This window comes from Cydia fagiglandana, chromosome 13, assembly GCF_963556715.1.
Source record: "Cydia fagiglandana chromosome 13, ilCydFagi1.1, whole genome shotgun sequence".
Classification (NCBI taxonomy): domain Eukaryota; kingdom Metazoa; phylum Arthropoda; class Insecta; order Lepidoptera; family Tortricidae; genus Cydia; species Cydia fagiglandana.
Genome location: NC_085944.1, coordinates 10,025,509 through 10,038,060, shown reverse-complemented (window position 1 = coordinate 10,038,060; position 12,552 = coordinate 10,025,509). Strand labels below are relative to the sequence as shown.

Below are 12,552 nucleotides of genomic sequence, written 5' to 3'. Positions count from 1 at the left end.
AACATCTGCTTGACCAAGATTACATGTGTATTTATGCACACGACAGCGGTGGCGCTTTTTATCAAGCGTTGTTGGATTTTCGATTTTAAGCCTTGGTCGTTAAATCGAATTTAGAGTGCGGACAGATTCAAGGGCTTTTTTTACGTGCGTTGAAAATGCTCTCGTGCGTATGGGGGCTAACTTGGCGCCGCCTATCGTATCGAGCTTTTTTGTTTTGGCTATAATCTGTGGCAAAGTTTTTACCGGTGACCGCTTTTATCTTTTGAAGTTTTTTCAATGCCTTGACGCTAAACTTTTCCAATTTAGTTTAAGTGCTTTAGTTACAATAGGGACTGGGTTTCAACGTATTATTTAAGAATGGGTGAAGAAAGCCAGGCGACACAAACGCAAACCCAGAATTCGCAGATAGAATGGAGTCAACCTACCACTCCAAGCAGCATACCGACAATATGGGGTAGACTTTATTCGACAAAACTTTCATTGAAAGGCAAGCTGTGCTGGAAAGCTTCTAGTTACCCCGAATACTATGGTAAGTGACCAATATTTAAGAATAATTATATCTATTTATGCTACTTAAGTACCTATATTACCAATACATAACTACTTACCAACTTAACCTTGTAGATTTTGTTATATTTACTTCATGGGTTTTTACTACTGTCGAGTAATAATAAAACAAAATATCACTTTTTTTTCTATTGCTTTGTCATTAAGAAAATCTTAAATTGTACAGATCTCATACAGCCAGAGTTCAGCCTTGGAAGGGCTCTTTCATGCACATTCGTTATGAAGAAAGATATAATTAAGGAAGATATCATAAAAAATATTAGCAAGCAGCATTTTATGATTAGAAGAGACATGGCGTAAGTAATGCTTAAAAAATAATTGTATCCTCCATGTTTTTATAAAAATAAAATTATAATAATTATCCTTTGAAACACATTATTCTTATGAATTTATTTTGATCTCCAGGGAGCCCCTTAGCCCTGCTATTATAACAGATCTGTCCTACAATGGCACTTTTTTAAATGGTGAAAAGATTGGCAAAGGCAATAGCAGAGTCCTAGACGACAATGATGAAATATCTGTCACCCATCCTGCTGTAAAAAGTACGCATTTTTATTTTATCTATTTTTTATATTGCTAAAAGCATGTTTTGTTCAGTAAAGCTTATAGGGACCATACGCGTTGGAGGGTCTATCATCTTGTGGCCTGAATCAGAAATATATGTGCACATGTACTACCATCTACCATTCTTGTTGGTACATTTCCTTGTGCATAGTAGGTTCTGCCATCTTGTGGGCTACATCGGAAGCATAAACGACACATTTACGCCTTTCGCCAAAAATCTGACGGCTCACGCTGCCCCTATAGTTCATGCATGGGGCCTATAAGAATTGATGCTTGATGACATGATGTGTGATGTTCAACTGCTTACCTGAAACAGCATTTAACTAAGGTTTCTTCCAGGATTTAGTATAGGGATTTAAAGAAATGTTTTGAAACTGGTTGGGTACACACTTGTGATATCCCTGGAGTTGTAAGCCAATTTATGTTTGACCAGCTACTCTGTTAACAGTAGTACAAATCACCCATGCTATCTTCATAGTTTTATGAACCAACCTGTATCATAATAAATATTTATTTTTCAGTTTTTATTTTCAAAGACTTATTGAAGGAACAGGATAAAGTGCCCACGGAAATTTCACAGAAATACTATATCTCAAGGATACTTGGCCAGGGAGCTTGTGGGCTAGTCAAGTTAGTGTATGACAAGGTAGGGATTTCAACAAATATATTTTTATAATATGGATTTACAATAAATAAACTACTTAAAGTTAGACCAAGCTTATATGGCAGCGATTTTGATAGCCCGGACTGTGCATGTGTTGTTTAAACGTCTTATTTTCATAGAAACTTGATGTTTAAAAATAACACTTGCACAGTCTGGTCTGGCTTGGTCTAAACTGTAACTACCTATTTCTGATTTATTCATATTTCAGACAAAATGCACCAAGCATGCTATGAAAATCATTAAAAAAAGCCGAATGACTAATGGACAAGTTAATAATCTGAATAATCCGGAGAAAATCAGGAATGAAATAAATATTATGACTGCCTTAAGGCATGTAAGTATGAACTGTTAAATCATATTATTAACTAGCTGCTGCTCACGGCTTAATCTGTGTGGAATGATGATGATTATTGTTACCCTATGTCCTAGGAGTCTCGAACTATCTCTATACCAAATTTCACCTAAATTGGTTCAGTGATCTAAGCGTGAAGAGGGAACAGACAGATGCAAGTTACTTTTGCATCTATAACTTTGAAATGTTACATCATTCATTCAAAAAAAATTATTGTATTTGTATAATAATGTATTTATTAGCACACTGCAGAAATTGTCATTCTTTCTGATATTATTTGTGGTTTATTTAAGTAGGTACTTGGCCTGTTACTAGCATTGTATGTGTATTTTGTTTTCAGCCATGTATAATATCTACGGAAGCTGTGTATGACTCGCGTGAAGCCGTGTACATCATCCTGGAGCTCATGCAAGGCGGTGAACTGTTCGACAGGATCACTAAACATGGACGTCTGACTGAAAAACTGACAAGATTCCTGTTCAGACAGATGGTGCTGGCTGTCAAGTATCTGCACTCTCAGGGCATCACTCACAGAGACCTTAAAGTATATATTTCTTTGACTACAACGTATTTTAATAATAATAAAATAAAAAGTTATATTTTTAATATTGGTAAATAATCACTGCTTTCCCATAGATGGTTTTTAAGATTTTTCTTTTTAAATTATACCATTTATTATGCTAGTGAAACAGTTCAAGTGAATAAGTAAACTATGTCTGATGATATGAGTATAAAGGCCAGCGCAAACCGGCGGAGCGCAGCGCAGATCACCGAGGAGGATTTACGCCGCGCAGCGCACACCGGCGACGTAAAATCCCCCGCGATACCGCGAGCGCCCGCCAGCCCGAGCGCTGGCGGCCGGCGCACCAGGGAGCACTTCGGCGCAGGCCCGGGGATGCCGCGGCATGCCGCCGTGTGTACTTTATCACAAGGGATTAGTGACTAGTGTGCACGAGTTCTCCCCCGTAAGTAACAATCCTCCGTGATGCTCCGAGGTCGGTCTCAAAGCATATTTATACCTGAAGGTAATTAAAATAGGGAAGAAAATAACTTGTTAATTTTAAAGTGATCTGCGCTGCGCTCCGCCGGTTTGCGCAGGCCTTAATTACTCATTCTGTGGATGTATAACTTCTTCATTTTGCTACGGCTCATGGGAGCCTGGGGTCCAACTTGAGAACTAATCCCATGATTTGTCGTAGGCACTAGTTTACTAAAGCGATTGCCGTCTGAAATTCCAACCCAGAGGGGAAACTAGGATTTATTGGAATTAGTCCGGTTTCCTCATGATGTTTCTTACATGAGTTCCGAAAAGCTCAGTGGTACGAGCCGGGGTTTGAATGTATAACTATTTTTAGAATATTCGATGCCAATTTAAGAGCGCTCTTACAAGAAAAGTCGAAATAATGCAAAATTGATGATACTAGTCGACGAAATTCAGGACTTTGTGCTCATTATTAGAAACAATGAGTACTTGTTCCAGTAAAAGCGTCTTCTTATCTTTTTAAATATCGTTGTAAATATTAGAAAAAGGACTTATTAAATTAGTAATGAATTTTTTTCTGATGGTCGTTTCCGAAAAACCCCGTGAAGCACTGAACGGCAAGCTCTTATTTGGAAATGTTGAGAAGTTTACTCTGCTAAACCTGGCTATTTTGTATTACTAATACCCTGTACTATAGGCATATCAAACGATATTTTTCCTACATACCTTTGAGAAAGAGAAAATCAAAGTAAAACGAACTCAATTTTCTCTCCGAAACAAGTGTCAATTTCTACGAAAATCTACTTAATATCGAAGTCATTTTCATACTCAAGCAATCTGCAACGTTTGCTTATACTGTTGGTATACATTAGTGTTTATGAAATTCTACTATAATTTTTTGGCAATTTTTTGAAAACTACTCTATATTACCGATGACGCGCGCTCGCCAGCTCAGTGCCGCGGCAGAGCTTGTACAGGCAGGACGTGTGTCGGTCGGCTCCGCACATTTTCAACGGCGACGACGAGGTTTTTTATCATTGTGTGCGGCGGGCGCCGTGTAAAACGCTATACTGTGTGCGTGTAAACCGCAACGAGAGACTTTGATCCTAGCACTGTTTTTATAGTATTATAATTTATAATGGTACAGTTTAATAAACTACCGGACAGGATTAAAAATATTTGAAACGACCTGACATTCTATATGTATTTATTTGACTCAAGTTAGTACTCAGGGTCTGATGATGGAGCCGGAAGGTGGTCACCGGTACCAATCAACCATGCAACTAAACCACTTTGTGTTTAGGCTCGTTTTATTCATCTCAACAAGATCTTTGACACAAGATAGTACTCAGGGTCTGATGATGGAGCCGGAAGGTGGTCACTGGTACCAATCAACCATGCAACTAAACCACTTCGTGTTTGGGCACGTTTGATTCGGCTCAACAAGATCTTTGACTTAAGATAGTACTCAGGGTCTGATGATGGAGCCGGAAGTTGGTCACCAGTACCAGTCAACCATGCAACTAAACCACTTCGTGTTTAGGCTCGTTTTATTCGTCTCAACAAGATCTTTGACACAAGATAGTACTCAGGGTCTGATGATGGAGCCGGAAGGTGGTCACCGGTTCCAATCAACCATGCAACTAAACCACTTCGTGTTTGGGCTCGTTTGATTCGTCTCAACAAGATCTTTGACACAAGATAGTACTCAGGGTCTGATGATGGAGCCGGAAGGTGGTCACCGGTACCAATCAACCGTGCAACGAAACCACTTCGTGTTTAGGCTCGTTTTATTCGTCTCAACAAGATCTTTGACACAAGATAGTACTCAGGGTCTGATGATGGAGCCGGAAGGTGGTCACCGGTACCAATCAACCATGCAACTAAACCACTTCGTGTTTGGGCTCGTTTGACTAGTCTCAACAAGATCTTTGACACTGAAGATACACAAGGTTTGATTATGGAGCTGAAAGGTGGCCACGGGTACCAGTCTATCATGTAACTGAACCACTTCGTGTTTAGGCACGTTTTATTCATCTCGACAAGATCTTTGACACAAGATAGTACTCAGGATCTGATGATGGAGCTCGAAGGTGGCGACGGGTACCTGTCTATCATGCAGTGTTGGCATCAATCTGAACTAAATCAATCTGGATTGATCAATCGAATTGACGCGTCAATCCGAATTGATCAATCCGAATTGATCAATTCGAATTGATTTAATTCTGATTGACGCGTCAATCCGATTGAATCTTTTTTTTTTTTTTATGAATGGGCTTACTCATGGCCACAGACTAGCCGAGGCGTAGACGTGGCCTACGATGGAGCGAGCTCGCCCAGAAGGTGCCTGTTCACTCTTGATTTGAAGGTTGCCGGGTTATAAGAACACGGAAATATAGACGCCGGCAGGGAATTCCATTCCTTGGCAGTGCGCATAAGGAAAGTAGAAGCAAAGCGCTTCGTGCGAATTGGTGGAATATCTACCATGTAAGGATGGAAACCGGCCGTGCGTCTAAAAGTCCGATGGTAGAATGGGGACGGTGGAATAAGCTCGTGTAGCTCTTGGGCACACTCCCCGAAGTGCAGCCTGTAGAATACCGACAGGCTGGCGACTTTCCGCCGATGGGCCAAAGACTGAAGCTTAGCCGTTAGCTTCTTGTCGCCAATCATCCTCCTGGCTCTGCGCTCCACTGAGTCCAAAGCGGCGAGTTGGTATTTAGCTGAGCCATCCCACAGGTGGCTGCAATACTCCATACACGACCGGACTTGAGCTTTGTAAAGTGTTAGAAGCTGTCCAGGTGTGAAGTATCGCTTCACCTTATTTAGGACGCCCAGCTTTCTGGCCGCAGTTTGTGCTTGGATCAATTGGAATTAACGCATCAATCCTCAATTCGGATTAAATCAATTCTCAATCTAGATTAACCTAGGGTCCCTTTCCCTTCCCTAAGATTAGTTTTCAAAGGTGTCCTTTTTAAGCACTTACTTACTGGACTTAAAGTCGATATCTGAGGTTCCCAGAGGTTCGAAAACATGTTCCTGATGTCAGTATTGACTGATGTCCCTTTTAGGGACATTTTTCGAAATTGGCCAATTACGTTCATATTCGTAATCGATGTCGACCATAGGTCCCGAAAAATGTTTCGCGCGTCAGTATTGAAGGATGTCCCTTCCATTTCGGGACATTTTTTTAAATTGATCGTTGGCACTTTAAAACGATATCTGAGATTTCCAAAGGTTCCGTAACATGTTTCCGACGGCAATACAGACGGAGTTTCCTTTTTTTTCTGGACATTTATGGGACATTTCTTCCAATTAACCGATTGCGTTCAAAATCGATATCTGAGGTGCCCAAAGGTTTCGAGACATGTTTCTGACGGCAATACCGAGAAATTACCTTTTTTCAGCAGGGTGGTATAATGCAGGTAGTAAAGTAAGTACGCGGCTAAAGTGTAGAATCTAAATATTGCCGTTGAAACCATATTTTGCACCTCAGATATCGATTTTGAATGCAATCAGTCACTTTCAAAGAATGTCACTAAAATGTCCCAAAACAGGACACCTTTCAATATTGCAGTTGAAAAAATGTTTAGAAACGTCTGTTTACCTCAGATATCGATTTTAAACGCAATCGGGTAATTTCTAGAAATGTCTCAAAAAAGGACATCTCTCAATATTTCCCTCGGAAACAAGTTTCGAAACCTTTGGGCACCTCAGATATCGATTTTGAACGCTATCGGTTAATTTTAAGGAAAGAACCGAAAATGTTCCAAAAAGGACATCCTTCATATAGCCGTCGGAAACATGTTTCGGAACCTTTGGTAAACTCAGACACCGCTTTTGAACGCATTTGGTCAGTTTCACAAAAATGGCCTAAATAAAAAGGACATTAGGTAGGTACATACAAAGTAATCGTCAATCCGAATTGACGATTGAGGATTGACCGATCAATTTGAATTAACGATTAGTAATCGTCAATCTTCAATCAGTAGATTTAGAATTAGTTTCGTCAATCGTCAATTCGAATTGATCGGTCAATTCTCAATCGTCAATTCGAATTGATTTTTTGCCAACACTGCTATCATGTAATTGAACCACTTCATGTTTGGGCTCGTTTGATTCGTCTCAACAAGACCTTGGACACAAGTTAGTACTCAGGGTCTGATGATGGAGCTGGACTGTGGCCACGGGTACCAGTCTACCATGTAACTGAACCACTTCGTGTTTGGGCTCGTTTGATTCGTCGCAACAAGATCTTTGACACAAGATACTACTCAGGGTCTGATGATGGAGCTCGAAGGTGGCGACGGGTATCAGTCTATCACATAACTGAACCACTTCGTGTTTGGGCTTCGTGTTTGGTTTATCACCTAGTGTCAAACATCTTGTTGAGACGAATCAAACGAGCCTAAACACGAAGTGATTTAGTTGCATGGTTGATTGGTACCGGTGACCACCTTCCAGCTCCATCATCAGACTCTGAGTATCACCTATTGTCAAAGATCTTGTTGAGACTAATCAAACGAGCCTAAACATGAAGTGGTTTAGTTGCATGGTTGATTGGTACCGGTGACCACCTTCCGGCTCCATCATCAGACTCTGAGTATCACCTAGTGTCAAAGATCTTGTTGAGATAAATAAAACGAGCCTAAACACGATGTGGTTTAGTTGTATGGTTGATTGGTAATGGTGACCACCTTCCAGCTCCATCATCAGACCCTGAGTACTGTCTTGTGTCAAAGATCTTGTTGAGACGAATTAAACGAGCCCAAACACGAAATTGTTTAGTTACATGATAGACTGGTACCCGTGGCCACCTTCCAGCTCCATCATCAGACCCTGTGTATCTTCAGTGTCAAAGATCTTGTTGAGACGAATCAAACGAGCCCAAACACGAAGTGGTTTAGTTACATGATAGACTGGTACCCGTGGCCACCTTCCAGCTCCATCATCAGACCCTGTGTATCTTCAGTTTCTTGTAACTTGTTTCTTGTAAATAAGCGAGTACCTATAATTTCTTTCGAGTAATATACGTTCATAAGTACGAGTATGGGGCTATTCATAAATTACGTCGTTTCAAATGGGAGGAGGGGGGGGGGGGGTCTGGACATCGGATGATGGTAGCATGACGTAGGAGGAAACAGAGTCATCCGAAGCATGATTTTTAGATGATTTGAGGGATGGGGGGGGGGTCAAAAATAGATGACGTAATTTATGAACAGCCCCTATGTACATTTGCACTGCATTTAGTATTTTCGTACTTACCAAATAACAGTTTTAGGACTTTATAAGTTAAGTACAGTTAGTGTTGTTATGGTTGATTTCAATATGCTTCGCGATGGATCAAGAATGTTTAATCCATAATTGTAGTGCGAGTGTGGTAGAAGGGATCGGAATACTGAGCTCGCACGGCCTGCCGCAGCGCGTAAAATACCTAAACTCGCTCAACCCCGAAATGTAATAGCACTCTTAACAATTTTTTTTTTCAGCCTGAGAATGTGCTATTAGAGAGCAAAGATGACGAGACACTGGTGAAAATCAGCGATTTTGGCCTGAGCAAGTTTGTTGGTGAGGACAGCTTCATGAAAACCATGTGCGGAACGCCACTTTATTTGGCTCCAGAAGTATTAAAGGCTAACGGAAAAGGATATGGACCCGAGGTTGATGTTTGGAGTCTGGGTGTAATTTTTTTCGTATGGTAAATAACTGTCAAATACTATAAAAGCCAAAAATGACTTCTCATGCATGGTATAGTATCTCTGAAGATGAGTAATGTAACGCCATCTCTGGGTTATGCTCCAAGTCTATCCCTCAGCCGTGGTAACATACACTAATAACATATACTAATCTATGTTCTCATGTTCATAACGTGAAGCAGGAAATAATAAGAATTTTGTGATGATATAATTTATGATGACACATTTTTTAACTATATGCCTGATAACTTACTATATTTGTCAATATTGCATTTATCGTTCTCATTTTTCAGCCTGGCAGGCTACTTGCCTTTTTCAGCGGATTATTCGGACATGTCTCTTCGAGACCAAATAGTAACGGGCCGATTTCGCTTCTCCGCGGCCCACTGGGAAGGGATTAGTCTCCGGGCCAAACAACTTATGAAGAAAATGCTGACTGTCCCAGTTGAAAGGAGAATAACGCTTGACCAAATTCTGAGGCATAGCTGGATGCAGGTAAAACTTTTTTTAAAACCTATTCGTCTAATAATTTATAAACACAATAACTACAATGATTAATTTAGTATAGTCGCCATCAGATATATCGGAGCGGCTAAGGTGTTCACAATATCTGAACACGCACCCTAACGCCTTGACAATAGAGGCGTGTTCAGATATTTGCGAGCGCCTTGACCGCTCCGATATATCTGATGGTGACTGAACAAATATGAAAGGTTTTTTTTATAATATTCGCAATAAATTAGCATATAACATTAGTTACTATTGCCACGTGCCATAGATAAAAATATTACTATATTTGTCTATGCCACAACCACATTACTACATAGTGTGCCACAATTGGCAAAACTTTGACTTACAGTAGCGACCAAAAGTATTTTGACAATGATAATAACTTTGGTATTGTATGAAACATATTAGTTTTTCCAAATGAATTTTTGATAATTTAATCAATGGCTTAAAAGCTTCTTGAAACACGTAAAAAGCTTAGTTTCATCGAATGAAAGTATAAACTTGGCAACAAAAAATGACAATTTACGGGTTCAAAAGTATTTTGACACGGTTCTTTTTTACAATTTTTTTGAGAACAGAGCCGCAGAATTTAAATATTTTGGAAGTAATTACATCTGAATACTTCTCTTAATATGCCAAACATAAAGCATATTCGAACGATTTCAAGCAAGCTGGTGCGGCTGCACTTTAGAAAGATAAGTAGCAAGCTGAGGTTTCGCAGACTTTTGGTGTATCACTGCATCTGATTTCTGTCTGGAATAAGCAGTTCAAGGCTCGAAACTGCATCACAAATAAGCATAGAAGCGGTTGTCCTCGAAAAACGACTTCTACAACTGATCGTGTAATAAAAAAGATTTCAGTAGAACACCCATGGAAGCGTAAAGTAACAATTAAAAATTAACTAAAAAAAAACTATAACGTAAAGGTTGTTGTTTTTACTATTAAACTACTCTTAATAGAGCATGGATTACATGGTCGACGCCCATTAAAAAAAATATACATATTTCAGCAAAGAATAAGGTATCCCAATTAGCATTCGCGATTCGTGACAAGTTGTGGACAAGTTCCGATTGCTCAAAAACTTTATGGAGTGACGAAAACAAGTTTAATTTAATGTCGTCGGATGGTATCAAGTATGTGCGTCGTCTAAATAACAAAAGACACGTTGTGCGATACCAGGTACCCACCCAGTCTAGCCTGGTGGCATTGGTGGCCCTAACGTAATGGCTTGGCGATATTTTTCTCACCATGGAGTCGGGGCTCTCGTACGAATTGATGGGATAATGGATCGATATGTATATGAAAATTTACTCTACACACAAATGATACCATATACAAAAGAAAATATGCCACTTCGCTGGGTTTTTCAGCATGATAACGACCTCAAACACAAATCCGGTCATGTAAAGGCTTCTTTAATGTAAAAAAATCTAGGTTTTTGAGTGGCCTAGTCAAGGTACTGATCTTAATGCTTTAGAGCTTTCATAGAAAGCGTTGGATCGTCCAGTGTGGGGTGCAGAAATAATTCAAACAATGAGGTTTTTTCCAAGGTCTTCAGTCAGAATGGGCGAACATACTATATGATCATAATACAGAAGTTAGGGGACTCTATGCCGTCTCGATTTACTGCTGTGAGGATAGCCAGAGGATATGCCATTAAATATTAATGAAATGTTTTTTTTTTAACCGTCTTGCCAGTTCAGCAAAAGCATTTCATTAAAGTGTCAAAATACTTTTGATCTACCTGTAGCGCAAATTATCAGTTTTAATTCTAAGTCTGTTGTTTAGTTTTAGTAATCTAAGTGGAAACGTAACAGATGAAAGGTGAATAAAATATAATCGTAACGGATTGATTAAATATATACCCTATTCATTAACATATTGAAAGAAGTTCGTTTGTCAAAATACTTTTGATCGCTACTGTAGTCCCAATTTGTTTACAGGATGTTGAAGTTATAAACAGAGTTGACAGGCTTCTGATTCAATCTGTTCAAGTGAGGCAATTCAGCCAGCTTTCCGTCTCCTCAATGAACTCCGACGAAGAGAACAACAGTAACGCAGACAACGTAACTGTCATAAGACTGGTGGCTAAAGGGAAGCGCGGTCTGAGCGACAGTTTCAGCAGTTCATGTGAACCTATCCCGAAGAAACTGAGGATAGAACTGTCATCCATGGATGAAGACACTAGCTCAGCTAATAGCTTGAGCAGCCCATGAAGCTAAGGTCTGATAGTATGTAAGTTTACCCTAGGTTACCAGTGCTCTCTTGTTAGGGAACATGTCCATACTACTTGACCCATTTTTCACAACTATTTCTTCGGTGACCGACTCGTCACACTTTTCGCGTAGTAACTAACTCGAACGTATGACTTTAATTATTTGCAAACAGAAAGTTATAGCAAAAAATGTGTCATGTTCCCTTACCAGATTGCAGTGGATAATAATGATTATTGTGATGTTTCTACCTCGTGAATCTATTACCTTTATAATAGTTTGAAAATGTTTTAATTACATGTTGTATTGAGTCGGGGCCTTTGAGTTTTATGACGTTTATTTTACTAATTATTAAAACCATTGCAAGCAAGTGTGAAATGTCTAAAAAGACACCACATCAAAGGCCCTTAAATCTGTTTTTATATTTGTTGATATGATTGATTCTTATCCAATTAATATGCTAATAAGTGATTTTTGTGCTGTGTATCAATAACAAGCAACATTGTTATTGTTGTCTAAATGTTTAATTGTTGTTTTAGTGTTGTCTGACATAAGTGTTTAATTACAAAGTGTTCATTGTGATGTTTATAGAAATCTACATATACTGGGTGTCCAGTAATTAATTTATAAGTTATAACCTAACCACCGACAGTGCACTTTAGGACAGAAAATGGACTTAAAGGTCTACCTAGTAAAAGTTTCATGGTTTTCGAGATAATCGAACTTTTCTTTCCTTTTCCTTTCGGTGTTTAGAAGGTTATCCATGGATTACTGGACACCCAGTATATTTTTTTCACGCTTTATGGGATTATTCCCAGCTGTCACCACTATTTTTATTAATAGATCCTGGTTAACGTCTGGGATTTTTTTCGGGAGAATTAATCGGGTTTTGAGACCCGAGAATATGTCGTGCATCTCAATGTATACTTATGTGTATAATTATTATTATTTGATTTTAATACGTGAATGACGCCAGATGGATATGACGGCGAAATGATTCCGCCTTT

At 39.3% G+C, this 12,552-nt stretch overlaps 1 protein-coding gene across 1 annotated transcript; it reads left to right on the top strand.

The window, feature by feature from the left end:
• The first annotated feature begins 312 nt into the window (after window positions 1-312).
• LOC134670230 (ovarian-specific serine/threonine-protein kinase Lok-like) lies at window positions 313-12,065 on the top strand. The gene is made up of 9 exons (XM_063527948.1): window positions 313-529; window positions 734-863; window positions 973-1,109; window positions 1,653-1,777; window positions 2,004-2,129; window positions 2,488-2,691; window positions 8,616-8,824; window positions 9,116-9,317; window positions 11,276-12,065. The coding sequence occupies exons 1-9, from the start codon at window positions 358-360 to the stop codon at window positions 11,546-11,548; spliced, it is 1,578 nt and encodes a 525-aa protein (XP_063384018.1). The 5' UTR covers window positions 313-357; the 3' UTR covers window positions 11,549-12,065.
• The last annotated feature ends 487 nt before the right edge of the window (window positions 12,066-12,552 follow it).

Coding starts and splice junctions, on each gene's coding strand:
- LOC134670230 (XM_063527948.1), top strand. CDS start 358: ATGGGTGAAGAAAGCCAGGCGACACAAACGCAAACCCAGAATTCGCAG. Junction 530..733: donor TAGTTACCCCGAATACTATG/GTAAGTGACCAA, acceptor TAAATTGTACAG/ATCTCATACAGCCAGAGTTC. Junction 2,130..2,487: donor TTATGACTGCCTTAAGGCAT/GTAAGTATGAAC, acceptor TTTTGTTTTCAG/CCATGTATAATATCTACGGA.